Here is a 14,813-nt window from a genome sequence, read left to right on the forward strand (position 1 = left end):
TTATTGCAATACACACTTGATGGGTTGGGGATCATGGGTAGTTGTCTCAGAAGGCAGTCGGAATCGAGCAGCCAACTTAGTAGTCGGAGTCGAGTAGTTAGCCAGGAGGAAGATGGGATTAAATGGCAGGGTGCTTCTTCATCGATGACGTGGGTTGGATTGGTGGCGATTATAGCCGTAACAGTTGTAATAGTTAGGGGGATTAATGGAGTATTAATAGTGTCATTTAATTGGTCGTTAGATGTATAAATACCTCTCTGGGGGCACTGTGTAAGGGGTTAACATATTTTTCGTGGCAATATAAATATATAATTCGCTTTTATTTGGCCCTTTGCAGTTTGCCCTCTTAAGTTTTCAAATTTATTCAAGTGTTTAATCGGTTGTGTTAACTAATCAACTAGCCTGCTAGTCACGAAAGCAACAAGTGTTTAATCGGTTAGATATGTATTTTCGTTTGTTTGGTTATTTTGTTATGTTTTGTGTATTCAGGGGTATGTCCCGGTGCATTATGTATTTGGACATTTATTTTTTATTTACATCTCCGATTTCACGAAAGCAACAACATTAAACAAAAAAAAAAAAAAAAAAAAAACTTTAGAGAAGCAAATTTCTCAAGTTATACATTCAAACGAAAATTATTTGAAGAGTAATTAAAGAATCTGAATATATTTTTATATTTTATAAGTTGTTATTTTTGTGAAGAACGTTTAAAACATATAAAATAGGATTGCACATGCCTAAGTTGTTATTTGTGTGAAGAACGTTTAGAACATATAAAATAGGATTGCACATGCCTCCATTCTTTCAACGTGAAGTCTGGATGCAGAATTGCAGATTGTCTTTGTGCAGCCATACCACCACAATTCTTTCGGTAAATAAATTGAAGACACATAACATGCATGTTTATTATAGACACATAATATAATAATTATAAATACATAATTTGTTACATGCAAACACATAATATGTTAACTACTGTAGATACATAATATATAGTTAACATATTATGTGTTTGTAGTTAACAATTTATGTGTCTGTAGTTATCATTTTGTGTCAGTAGATAAGTTATGTGTCTTCAATTTATTTACAAACACATAAACACTTAACTACATGTACATATGTCAATGCAGACACATAATCAGAATGTTATTTTGAATCAGAGTTCACAATAAAATGTAGACCGTGGTCAATGGTATAATTTGCCAAAACCCACAAGGTGGGCTACAGTGTTGGGCCAAGACACCCCAGTCCCAGAGATGGGCTCAAATATGGAACGAAGATCGTCCGGGACCGACTGCGGAGGCCAGGATCAGAACATTAGGCCCCGGGACTTGGGCCTGGGTCCTTGCACTTGGGTCCAGCCTCCTGGCACGGTAGCCTCATTCGAGTCCCCTGGTCCAAATCACTCAGTTCGGGTTGTCTTCTTCGTCCGGACCCCCTTGGTCTAGATTGCCTCTCTTGGCACGGACCACATTCTTAGTCCGAGTTGCCTTCTTGAGCCCCGAGTCATCTTCTTGGGCTACCCAGGTCATCTTATTAGGCCCGGGGCTATGGGCTCCTGGACCTTTAATCCTTATTATTCTTGGGTCATTTCCAATATATTCATCACGAGGAAAGCTACCATTTGGTCGTCTTCTCTTGGAGAAGGTGACCATTTTTGGTTGCCTTTTCCGGAGGCAACTTCTCTAGGAGAAGGCGACCATTTCTGGTCACCTTCTTCAAAGAAGGCGACCTTTACTAGTTGCCTTCAATTCGTTGGAGAAGGAGACCATTTGGTCAATGATAGATTTTTCTGGAAAAATTTCTCTCGAACGAGGCAAGATTGGAAATAAATGATAGTCAATGCAAAAGATGATGGTATAATTTTAACCAATAGGTTACCGGCAAATTTGACTTATTTGACCAAGAATAACATGTCTGAGTGTTTAATTGCACTTTTTAAAATTTAGGGGTCTAATTGATTTTTAGTGTAAAGTTTAGAGGTTTATTTGACTCCGATTCAATTTTTTTTTTTTTTTTTGAAAGCAACAAGTACATTGTATAAATAGATTAATGAAAACCAAGTGGCTTATAGTCCATTGGTACCCGGTTGCTCCCCTGAGTTGAGGCAAGTAGTGTGTATATGTAGGGTATCCCCTTCCGCATAATAATAAAAAAAAATAGATTAATGAAAAAGACAAGAAATACAACTTGGCCGGACAGATTCCAGACATAGTGACTAGCCTCATGTGTGAGTAGGGCTATTATGAACACAAGTACTTTATATATATTGTTTAATTTGTTCATCTTTTGTGTATCAAAATTCAGCCATGGAATTCCCTTCCCTACTATGCAACACTATTATCATTCCTAGTTTAGCCTGCACATTTGTGCTTGTCTTCTTTATGTGCAAGCTATTTCTTGCACCCAAAAATGACGCACAACACAAAAAGCTAGCGCCCGAGGTCCCAGGGGCATGGCCAATAATCGGCCATCTCCATCTTCTCGCTGGCCGGAAGACGCCTACTCACCTCATCTTGGCGGCCATGGCGGACAAATACGGCCCTATTTTCCGAATGAGACTCGGCTCACAACCCGTCCTGGTGGTGAGCGACTCCAAAATAGCCAAGGAATGCTTCACGGCAAAGGACAAGGACCTCGCAACTCGCCCCAGATTACTGGCCTCTGAGATCATGGGCTACAACTGCTCCATGCTTGGGATTGCTCCATACGGGCGGTACTGGCGTGAAATCAAGAAGATCGTCACGCTGGAGCTCCTGTCTAATCGTAGAATCGAGATGTTAAGGAAGGTGAGGGAATCCCATGTAAGAAAAGCCATCAAACGTACCTTTGATCACTGGTCACACAACAAGGATCCAGCTTCTGGGGCGGTGGCAGTGGAGATGAGCCAGTGGTTTTCCAGGTTGATCATGAACCTCTCCATAGCCATGCTTTTCGGGGAGGAAGAAGAAGTGGGAGAAGAAAGCCAACTGCTGAAGTCCATTAGGAGAATGTTTGAGCTGTTTGGAGAGATGTCGGTGTCAGATTTTATTCCCTGGCTGAGATGGATGGACTTGGGAGGGCACGAGAAGGCTATGAGAAGAACTGCTGGGGAGATGGATTGTGTTGCAGAGAAGTGGATTGAAGAGCACAGAAGAAAAAGAAATTTGAAATCTAAGGAAGAAGAAGACTTTATGGATGCCATGCTTTCCCTATTTGATGCTCCATCCAATCTAAGTCATTCTCTTGGAGTTGATAGGGATATCATTATCAAATCTACTTGCTTGGTATGTATAAAGGCTTTCCATTTTCCCCCCATTTTAATTATTTCATATTGAACAATTGGGAGCTTCTAAAATACTAATCATATGCATATGTATTGGATAGGGCATGCTTCTAGCAGCCACAGACACAACTAGCATAACCTTGATATGGACTCTCTCCTTAGTATTGAACAATTACGACGTCGTGAGGAGGATCCAAGATGAACTAGATGCCAATATTGGAAAAGAAAGGTGTGTTAAGGAAGCTGACATAAATAAATTGATTTACATCCAAGCTGTTGTGAAAGAAGCATTGCGTTTACATCCAGCAGTCCCACTCTCTATACCACATGAGGCCATAGAAGATTGCACCATTAACGGCTACCACATTCAAAAAGGTACTCGTATAATACCAAACCTTGCAAAGATTCATCGAGATCCGAAGGTGTGGACAAACCCTAATGAATTTAGACCTGCGAGATTCTTGACTGGTCACAAGGACATTGATTTCAAAGATAATAATTTTGAGTTGATTCCATTTGGTGGTGGTCGAAGAATGTGTCCGGGTATATCTTTGGGTTTAGAGATTGTGCATTTGACACTCGCTAGCCTAATTCAAAGCTTTGATATGAAAAGGCCATCAATGGAGCCAATTGATATGACTGAAAGCCCTGGATTAACTAGTGTCAAAGCCACTCCATTTCATGCCCTCTTAATGCCACGCTTGACTTTAGATTTGTATGATTAATTATATTAGGAATTTGTATTCTAGAATTCTTTCTCTATCTCTCAGTATTATTGTAAATCTACCTTTTATTATTCCTATTTGTCTAGGACTCTACCTTTGTAGATTGAATTGATCAATAATAAAATTCTTCCCATAATTATTATTCTGACCTAATGATCCATGACTGCAAGCCCTGCCAACACCGCCACGACCACCAACTTAGATGACACCCTGCCACTGGCCAGCGAAACCACCACCACATACAACCTCCTCCTCTTGCACCATCTCAGATGTTTCCTCGTCCAACCCCAACCCCAATAAATGCTCTACAAACAACCATCTCACTTTATCTCAATTAAACTTAACTGCTCAAACTACCTATTCTGTAAAACTCAATGTGTTACCTTTCTCCATGTTCGAAACCTTAGTGGATACGGGACGGCATGTTATCGTGTCCAGCTTCATTTATTCCAGCTCCGAATGGGTGTTCTATTGTACCCAATCATGCGGCAAAAAATTGGGTCTGTCAGGATTCCTCTATCTTGTCCATGCTCATCTGATCTCGTCTATGTTCGATGAGGTTATGTATGTTGCGGTGGGACATGCCACGTCTCGGGCTCTATATGGTAGGCTATTGAAGTCGCATTTGAGTCCTCATTTCAAGCACGACCTTTGAGTCTCCTTAGTCAGTTGCAGTCTTTGCGCCATGGGGATTCCACTACGAGTGAATATCTTAGCAAAGCCAATGTTTTAATTGAATTTCTTGCTAAAGCCAATCAACCAATTAATTTGAATGAACATAATCTATATATGTTCAAAGGCCTCTGCCCTGAGTACTGTGGAATGGTCTCCTCATTGATCACCAAAGTACTTGTGATGATTGATCAATTCAACGACTATCGATCTCACTGCACATGCACCAATTCATCTACGTGGATGACATTTCCTTGACAACTCCCCCAGAAGCACCATCATCACTTATTTCTGGGGGACGTGGTCTAGGATTAATTCGTAAAAGAAAGAGGGTCACCAAAGTTTTAAAAGAAAGAGGCCTGGGAGTAAAGAGAGGAAAATATTGAAATTACTGAATTGTCCCTCCACCAATTGGACAAAATAACAAATGGAAGACTACATTGAGCAAAAACACAAAAGTCTTGGACTACATTGGGTCACCAAAGTTGTTTAGGATGAAATTGAGAAAAACCACTATAGTCAATGACCATTTTGGGTATCAATTATAATTATTATATTATAGCATAAATATATTTAGTATTTTTAGTTGTAATTTGGAAATGGAGGTTTGGATTGATTGTATGATGTATAAGTTTATATTTATTAACGTACTAATTTATTAAAATGTCAAAAGTTTTAGTTGAGCTCGTATAGGCCCGACAGGCTTAGGTTTTAGAGTTAGGGCTAAAAATTTTATGAACATAGTATATGATAAATGTTATTAAATATGATGCGACTGTAATGTAAAGTTTATGTACATTAAACTTTGGTTTTATGAACATATAGAAGTAATATTTTGAATTTACAACAAAGTGAATAAAAAATTAAAAATACATATGCACTTGCATTTTAGTGTTTATGTATATTAAGGTTTAAATTTATGAACATATAGAACAAATATTATAAACGTAGTATAGAATGAATGTTATTAAGCACGATGCACTAGTTGATATCATTGGACTGATGGACTCTACTGATCTTTTATCTCTTCTAGTTGAACTATTACATTCTGGATTGCTTCTAATAATTGGATAATTTTTTTCTGGTGAAATTTATACTCACCTAGCATCTCCCCACAGAGCATGTGGGAGGATGTAATTAAATAACGGTGACTCAATGGGTTAGTAGGCAGGGCTAAATGCCGGTGCGCACAAGGAATCTGCCCACTTTGGACATAATTCCCACACTGCCGCCGCCGAGGTTCGGACCTTGATCTCTTACTCTAAATACTGCCCACTAAACCATTGAGCTAAGCCCGTGCGAGTCTCACCTAGCATCTATCAAAGTAAAAAGAGGCGAGAAATCATCTGATCTCCATCTTATTATTTTGACCGCGGAAAAGAAATTTATCGCCTTGAGAATTATATATCACTATCAGAGAAGATATTTGTTTATTGTAGGGCAAGTAGAACAGTACGTGGTCTTCCCTCCTCCCACTTGAAGTGTGGATGCATGTAGTAGCTTGTCTTTTTGTAGCCATCCCACCTCGGCTCTCTTGATTAGGTCAAGGTTAATGGCTATTAACTAAAATTTTCTGTCACAATCTTTTGAGGATTTGCTTTAATTTTCAGTTTGAAGACAGACAAATTAAAGTTTGGGCACACCAATAATGGCATATAGTTAGACAACGATCGATATGAAGCTGGGGACACCAATAATTGCATAACATAGACAACGATCGATGCTGTTGGCAGCGGGCTAGCTTGACCGGCCTCATAATATTATTGGCTCACTTAGGCCCTTCCTATCTTATATCTCATTTTGAGTAGGTTAGATATTCTAAAAGTCTAGGCTTTCACATCTAGGAATGACAATGGGTTGGGTGAGCTGGGGAAGGCTGTATTCAGCCAGCTCATCTTAGAGCATCCACAATGGTGGAGTGCTCAGCGCGAGGGGATGGGAGGAATTCATTCGTTGGGTCCCACCTTTCTGCAAATAACTCTACTCTTGTAGAGGGAGTAATTTTTTTTTTCTCTCTTACCCTCTCTCTCCGCCAAATCAGATTACACTGTTCCAAACTTCCAATATCCCCAAAAGGGTGGTGCTCTTATACTTTCTCAATCCATCTCCACCCTGATCCGTATCAGGTGAACTTTTTCAAAACTCACCCTACTTCACGAGGTGTGGGTGTCTACTACACGGATTGTTGACAAACAATGTCGAATTCTCAATAATAATCCTACGAAAAGATTATTATTTTCCTGGAAATATTTGGAAATATCTTGGGATGAAAGGATAAATGTGTAGGGTTTTAGTACGAATTGAGTGAATCACTATTTCCTTAAAATCTTATTTGCTACCTCCCAAAAGTGCTTCCTAGGATAAAACGTAGTTTTGAAAATTGATGGGCAACTTTTACACCACTAATAATTCAGGGATGACATTGATAATTGACAGGCAGGGTGCAATTTTATTTCCTTATATCCGTCACATTTTCGATAGGCAGGGTGCTATGAAGAATTGTTGGGTGGAGGCCAGTGAAGGGTCAAGTCCAGCACCGGATGGCTAGGGATTGTTGGGCAGAGGCCTGAAGAACCAAGTTCAGCACTTGTTTTTCGAAAATGTGGGGTACTTTTGCTAAAAGTTCTCTCAAGCTTTTAGCAGCCGGAAAAAAATAAAACAAACTAACAGCAAACATAGAAAACTCAGTCATAGTATGTATATTATGTACAGAATTCAGGAGCATATCTTGAGCATAAAAGTCTTGGACCCCGAAAAGTGACAATTGAAGGCAGTGAAGGAAGTGAGGATCTTTCTAATGATTCATGGGGATATCAGGTAGCCTTTGTTCACATATCATACCCTGTTCTTCTGCTAATTTTTAACACTACTGAGTTTAACCATTGCAGATAGAAATATAAATAATAGAAAATTAGTGTCACAAAAGTTTCAAAACGTTACGCGATAGAATGATCTTCATCTGACTCTATTGAGGTTTTAAACAATATATATAATGCCATTAGAAACAAAAGTTCAATTTTCATGCATAGCTTCTGGACTTCTGGTCATTGTGTAAAGGTTGGATTGTTGGGAGAGAACTTACAAATTTACACTGAAAAAGGATCAAATGCTGTTCAGTGGAGAGAGTTTAGCTCTTCTCAATCACTTATATGGTATAAGGTAAGTGAGATTTCTCAAACCAACAGGAAACCTGTTAGTTTTATTTGAGGAGGAATATGGAAACCCTTATGGCATCACACTTGACAAAGTCTCAATCACACTTGACAAAGACATATTGTTGAGAAGGTTGTTTTTCTTTCTCTATCTTTCTGCATTGAGTTATGGTATGTAGTCTCAATCTCCCTAGCTACCACTTGCTGACTTGGTCCTTCATCGGCCTTCTGCATTGAGTTCTGGTAGTCACAATCCCTCTAGCCACCAATTGTTGGACTTTATCCTTCACCGGCCTTTTTCACTGCATAGATCTGTGACCTGTCCTGGCTCTGATACTACTTGTTAGTATCAAACACTTACTACTACGCCAACAGCTACAACTCTTGGCGAAGACGCAACTTTATTTCTTATATTGCCACATTTTTGAGAGGCAAGATGCTAAGTTTGGCCCTTCACCGCCTCCGCCCAACAACTTCATTTTTTTCTTTTTCAATCAGTTTACAATACAAAAAATAACCACTGCCATGAAACATCAACACATAGCTAGCCTCAGCTAGAGAGCACTTATCTCTAGTATTTAAATTAACCGCATTCTTATTAAAAAAAAAAAAAATTATGGAAGAAAATCGGTTAAAATTTTTCTGTTAATTTGACCTTTCATATTACTTGCCAGGCTTGCATAGGAAAAAGGAAATGTTCCATCTCACAACATATTCAAGGTTCAAAAGAAGATACAGCATAGTAGATAGTTCAAGGTTCACCCACGATCAAACGACATCGTTTAGCTTCATCCGCCAACTACCCAGCTTTGCACGTCATCATTTCAATTAGTAGCAACGGTCCTAACTTCCTGTGCTCATACGACGTCGTTCCCTGCCCTAATGACGTCATGATGAGGGTTGCTAATTGTTTGGGGTGTTATATTACCTTCCCCTCTAAAGATCCTTGTCCTCAAGGATCAGTCAAGGAAAATTTGAATGCATCCAAGATAATTTGTGCCCGGGGGTCGCTTATCCGGTTAATTCCTTCCCAATCTATAATCACAAAGCCCTTGAATCCCAACTTATTCTTCAAAATCTCTGTTATAAAATGGTAGTTTGTATGCATTTTCTTTCCATTCCAGCTTGAGTAGGAAGCCATAACAGTACAAACTCCTTGTGCCAAGCAACCTAGATGTGGTGCCATATGAACATTGATCAAATCATCTTTCAATGTTGTAGTATTATTAGGCGAGAAATCATCTCTTTATTTTGGCCGCAGAGAACAATTTATCGCCTTGAAAATTATCACTATCATAGAAGGCTTGTATTGAGATATTTGTTTAAGGTGGTCTCCACTCCTCCCACTTGAAGTGTGTAGTGGATGCATGCAGCTTGTCTTTTTTGTAGCCATCCCATCTCGCCTCTCTCTATTAAGGCTATGTTTGGTAAGCCTAGCTAAAAAAGTAGCTGAAAATTGAAAAGTAACTGAAAGCTGAAAAGCTATAAGCTAGAAGCTGAAAATTGAAGAGCTGTTAAGCTAGCTGATTATGCTTAAAAGTGTTTGGTAAAATTAGCTTCTTGATAAACTGATAAATGTAAAAAGACTAAAAATGACTTCTTTATAAAATTTAAATAATTTTAAATTCAAATACGGATGTTTACATATTAATATTTAACATTTAATTTTGAAATAAAACTATTAACATAATCATGATCTAGCATATCATAATGATGAAATAACAATATTGTTGCGAATCTCCTTTATCTCAATAGAGATCTCACTTAAATTTTCGTTGATGGAGATATTACTACTACTACTACTAGGGCTCAAGGCTTCTATTCCTGCGAAACTATGGTGTGACAATCAAGCGGCTCTCCATATTGCAGCCAATCCTATTTTCCATGAACGAACCAAACACATTGAAGTTGACTGTCATTTCATTCGTAAAAAGATACAACGAGGCTTAATTTCTACTGGATTTGTGAAGACAGGAGAACAGTTAGGAGATCTTTTTACAAAAGGTATGAATGGGCCTCGAATAGATTACTTATGTAACAAGTTGGGCATTATCAATATCTATGCTCCAACTTGAGGGGGAGTGTTAGACATTATATGGTAGAAGTATATTTGATATGATCTCAGTGATTGTGTGTATAATATCTTAGGGATATTGTGTATAATATCTTAGGGATATTATTGATTCTTACCATAGTTAGTGTGCATAGCCTAGTATAAATATATGTATCCTCTTGACTCAATAGTATGATATATAGAGATTTTAACATGGTATCAGAGCCTATTCGGTCCACTTTGGGTTCACCCGGTTATGGGTATTGGTGGCGTCCAGAACTTTCGTTTCAGGGGAAGGTCTAGTCCAATTTTTTTTTTGTGGTCAAGTGGACAACTACAACAACAACTAACAACAATAATAATAATACTAATACAAGAGAAGAGAAAAATGCTAAAATGATTTTAATTGGGAGGGGTATGTATAAGATGTCATTTATTTAAAATAATAAGAATAAAGATAGAAAAAAAAAAAAGTTAGGAAGCAACTAATTTATTTTTGAAACGCGTTTCAAAATAAGCTCTTATTTCAAGCTATTAGCTTATTTTGAGGACATTACCAAACAAATTTTATAATTTATTAATAGCTTAAAATAAGTTATAAGTTCTTAAATAAGTTCTAGCAAAACATAGCCTAACTAAAATTTTCTTTCACAATCTTTTGACAATTTGCATTTCAGTTTGAAGACAGACAAATTAAAGGTTTGGGCACACCAATAAAAAAAATACTTAGTGCACACCATACCAATAATGGCATATAGCTAGACAATGAAAACGATTGATATGATGCTGGGGACTCCAATAATGGCATAATATAGACAACGATCGATGCAGTCGGCAGCGGGATAGTTTGACCTCGTAATATTATTGGCTCACTTAGGCCCTTCCTATCTTATCTCGTTTGGGTAGGTTGGATATTTTAAAAGTCTAACTTAGCTCTCACATTTAGGATGACAATGGGGAGAGGCGGGTTGGAGAGGGCGGCCGGCTATATTTATCACCCAATTTACCTTATACTTTAACTATTTATCACCACTCCTGACTTGTATCAGATGAATTTTTTCAAAATTCACTCCACTTCACCGGGGTGTAGGTGTCCCTGCAGATACTAACAACTTATTATAGGGTTACACTTATGTGAGATTACGGTTCGGGTCAATATGAAAATATAATACTAATTAGGAATTAAGTGTTTGTTTACTTATAAGGGAAAATGTTATACTTTTTATGACAAATGCAATATTTTTACATTTTAATGTAAAAGTATTATTTTTTTCATCAAAAGTATTATATTTTCTCTACCGTGAAGATTCATACTATCAGTACAATTTCCAAGTCTAACATTTCTCAACCCAGGGCTAAATTCAGAAGAGAAAAAAAAAAACATTATCAAAGGTTTTTCATAAACTTGTGATCATAAATTCTTTAATCTACATGTCATGTTAAGTTCTTCGCATCGCTTGGATTTGTTAACACACGCTTAAATTTTGAAAGAATTGGGAAATACTATATAACTTTAGCTGGTGGCCCTTTCCGACTTGCTTTATGCTCTCTTGTTTTGTAACAAGATGCCCCACCCCACAGATTGGACATGCATGCAATTCTTTGTAATCATTATTTCTAAACAATATGCAATCGTTAGGGCAAGCATGTATCTTTTTATACTCCATACCCATGGGACACAAAATCTTCTTGGCATCATATGTACTCTTCGGAAGCCATTACCATGTGGAAGCATATCATTTAATAACTCAAGTAAGGCAGTAAAACTATTGTTGCTCCATCCATTCCCAACTTTTTAAGTTGAATAATTTTAAAATATATAGCAGATAACCGGGTAATATTTACTGTACCCCGCCCACAAAGGTTGTTTTGAATCATTCAATTATTCATCCAACTCATTTGATTGATCGGTGAACTCTTCTCCAACATCGCGAACAATTTCATCCAACCGATCTTCAGAGTCATCATCATCATTTGCTTCGTTGTTAACATACATGTCAGATGTACTAGTCACTCCTCCACCTTCACCGTGTCATATCTATATTGTATAACTTAGATTAATTCCATCACAGATTAGATGATCGATCATATATGTCGTCTGCACTCGATCAATTTTCTCATATTACAACACTTTTTACAATGACAAAACAGCCTCTCATTATTATTATTCAGAAGACGACGGTTCGCAAAGTCTAAAATTTGTCTAACTCTGTCTACATATTCCTTACTAATTCGAGAAGCATTCATCCAACTTTTATCCATCACAAGTCAATCTAAAATAATATTAAGCTTAATTAAGCTTTTGTTAACACTAATTCAACAAATTTCTAAAATAATAGTGGGGATAAATTACTCCACGTCGATAAACAATCCTCTATTCAATCTAATCACCTACCAAGTTTTATTTGTAAATTAGTATACAAAATGAATTTGTCCAACAAGGTAGGTAATTTGAATGAATAAAATTAGATCCATAGATTCTCCAACTCAACTAAAATTATAAACCTACATACTTCATCTCTTCAAAACTATTACAAATTTTAAACATTGTTGTAAAAATCAGTCTAGGTACCCCCTAGACCGTAGCGACTTTCCCCCTAGGCGCCCGCCTAGGCAATCGGCTGCCTAGACAACTGCCTAGCACCTAACTCGGCCGACTTAGCCGTCTAGGCAGCTGCCTTCGACCGAGTTAACTCTTCCATTTCAATCGAATTAGCCGAGTTAACCCGGCCAGCTCAGTCTTGCTAATTTTTTTCATTATATATGATTTTCTCAATGAACATATATGATCGATAGAGCTACCATTATCATTCATGAGTTATGGTCTTTCAGTAGATGTATTATCTAATAGCTACGAAAAATCTTCTGAGGACAGCATATCAAAAGCTCAAATAATGACTATTACTTCAAGAAAAAAAAAAGAATGAATCAACCTCAGGAGAAGTTTGTATGAAGAAAGTGTTTGGAGATTTAAAGGTATAAAATAGTTTGATGTAGTAAATACAGGTGGTATTAGCTACGAAATACAATGCTAAGGCTGGTCCCGTTTACGGTCCCTTTGCCTAGTTTGCTTGTTGGTTTAAGTTAGGAAGCTCGGAATACTTAACAGTAGGTCAGATCAGAGGTTCTTGAACTAACAGTTAGCGTATAGAAATAGCCAAAAGTCCCCCTACATAACAATTAATGCGGTATTTATAGGGGGAAGAGGGAACATACTCCGGTCGTGCGGCATATACGGCACGTGGAATCCATGCACAAGCTCAGACCGAGGCCCAAGATGGCTTGACCGCGTGGCTTAATATTCTTGAGTTTATTGGGTGTACCACCATTGCATTCTGCCACTGGAACTAGGTCGATAGGTTGGTCGTCCCGACCTTATTAGGCCGAGACACAACGATTACTGGAACACCTGTATATGCTGCCTCTAACGGAATTCGGTAGGTGAGATGGTCGGGAAGGTGGGTGTATCATTTCGTTGAAGATCGGACCGAGCTTTATTTATATATTGGGTCTGTTACCGACCACCATATGCGCACGATTATCGAGGAATAATCCCTATCATAGTTGTTAGACACATTCTCAAAAGTGTAACACTTAGAGCTCTACCTAGGAGACAAAATTATGATAAGCTGGTAGAAATCGTTTTGATGCAAGTATGTGCCGCCCTACACAAATAAAGAAATGATCTTTACCCTAGGATAATGACAACATAAGTTAGGACAATGGTAGTGAAAAATGAGGATTGTGGTAGCTTTTGGATAACTACCACTTGCTTGAGTAACAACGAGAAGATTTGTTTATCAAATCTACACTCAAATTACTATAAAATATATCTACTCATGACTTACTTTCATATAATCGTTTATCTATTGATCCATACTATACTCACACACTTTACACATTCAATTAGTAAACAAAGCTACAAACAAAACTTGACAAGTTTAAGAATTTCATTGCTAAAAGTCATAATTTTGTTTAAAAATTTTAAAAGTTTATTCAACTCCGGCCTCCTTCTAAAAGTCATAATGTCCCGGGACCTAATGATTAATTAATTGGCAGATCATAGGGTTGAGTATTTAGGTGGATGATAGGAATATATAAATAGGTAAATATGGGATCGTCTCTACTGTGTCCCTAAAAAATATGGGGGGCTTGGGGTTTAAAGAACTTCGTGCTTTTAATCTAGCTATGTTGGGTAAACAAGCCTGGAGGTTTTTATTAGATCTTAATTCCTTAGTAGCAAAGGTTTATAAAGCTCGTTATTTTCCAATGACATCTTTCTATGAGGCCTCTTTGGGTAATAATCTGAGTTACTGTTGGAGGAGTATTATGGCAGTTCATGGCTTGGTTTGCGAAGGTGTGAGGAGAAGGGTGGGCGATGTCAATGATAGTTTAATTTGGGGACATCATTGGCTCCCTGGTGAAAGTCCCTTGGTTCAGTCCATAATGCCTAATGAGTTGAGTGGCTCTCTGGTTTCAGGTTTGATTGATCAAGAAACTGGTACATGGGATCCCCACATTTTAGCAGACTTTTTTACGAATGATGAAGTGGCTTGTATTAAAAGGATTCCAGTAAGCCCCGAGTATAATGACACTTGGTATTAGTATAATGATCCTCAGGGTTGCTATACGGTGAAGGGAGGATACCCGAGTATAATGACACTTGGTATTGGTATAATGATCATCAGGGTTGCTATACGGTGAAGGGAGGATATAGGCAAGTCATTGGTGCTTATGGGAATGCCCCTGGTGATTTTGACAGATGGCTAACACTGTGGAAACTACAAGTCCCTCCTAAGTGGAAGACATTTTTATGGAGAGCTATTATTGATATCCTTCCCACTACAATGAACCTGAATTTAAAGAGGGTTGATGTGAACCCCACATGTCCTAAATGTGGTCTCCTTCACGAAAATGCCATGTATGCATTGGTTTCTTGTGACTAT

General features: G+C 37.9%; 1 protein-coding gene across 1 annotated transcript; it reads left to right on the forward strand.

The window, feature by feature from the left end:
• The first annotated feature begins 2,294 nt into the window (after nt 1-2,294).
• On the forward strand, nt 2,295-4,076 carry LOC109176268 (cytochrome P450 82A3-like). The gene is made up of 2 exons (XM_019325731.1): nt 2,295-3,266; nt 3,367-4,076. The coding sequence occupies exons 1-2, from the start codon at nt 2,310-2,312 to the stop codon at nt 3,988-3,990; spliced, it is 1,581 nt and encodes a 526-aa protein (XP_019181276.1). The 5' UTR covers nt 2,295-2,309; the 3' UTR covers nt 3,991-4,076.
• The last annotated feature ends 10,737 nt before the right edge of the window (nt 4,077-14,813 follow it).

The sequence above is a fragment of the Ipomoea nil genome, unplaced genomic scaffold (genome assembly GCF_001879475.1).
Source record: "Ipomoea nil cultivar Tokyo-kokei standard unplaced genomic scaffold, Asagao_1.1 scaffold0688, whole genome shotgun sequence".
In the NCBI taxonomy this organism is placed as follows: Eukaryota; Viridiplantae; Streptophyta; class Magnoliopsida; order Solanales; family Convolvulaceae; genus Ipomoea; species Ipomoea nil.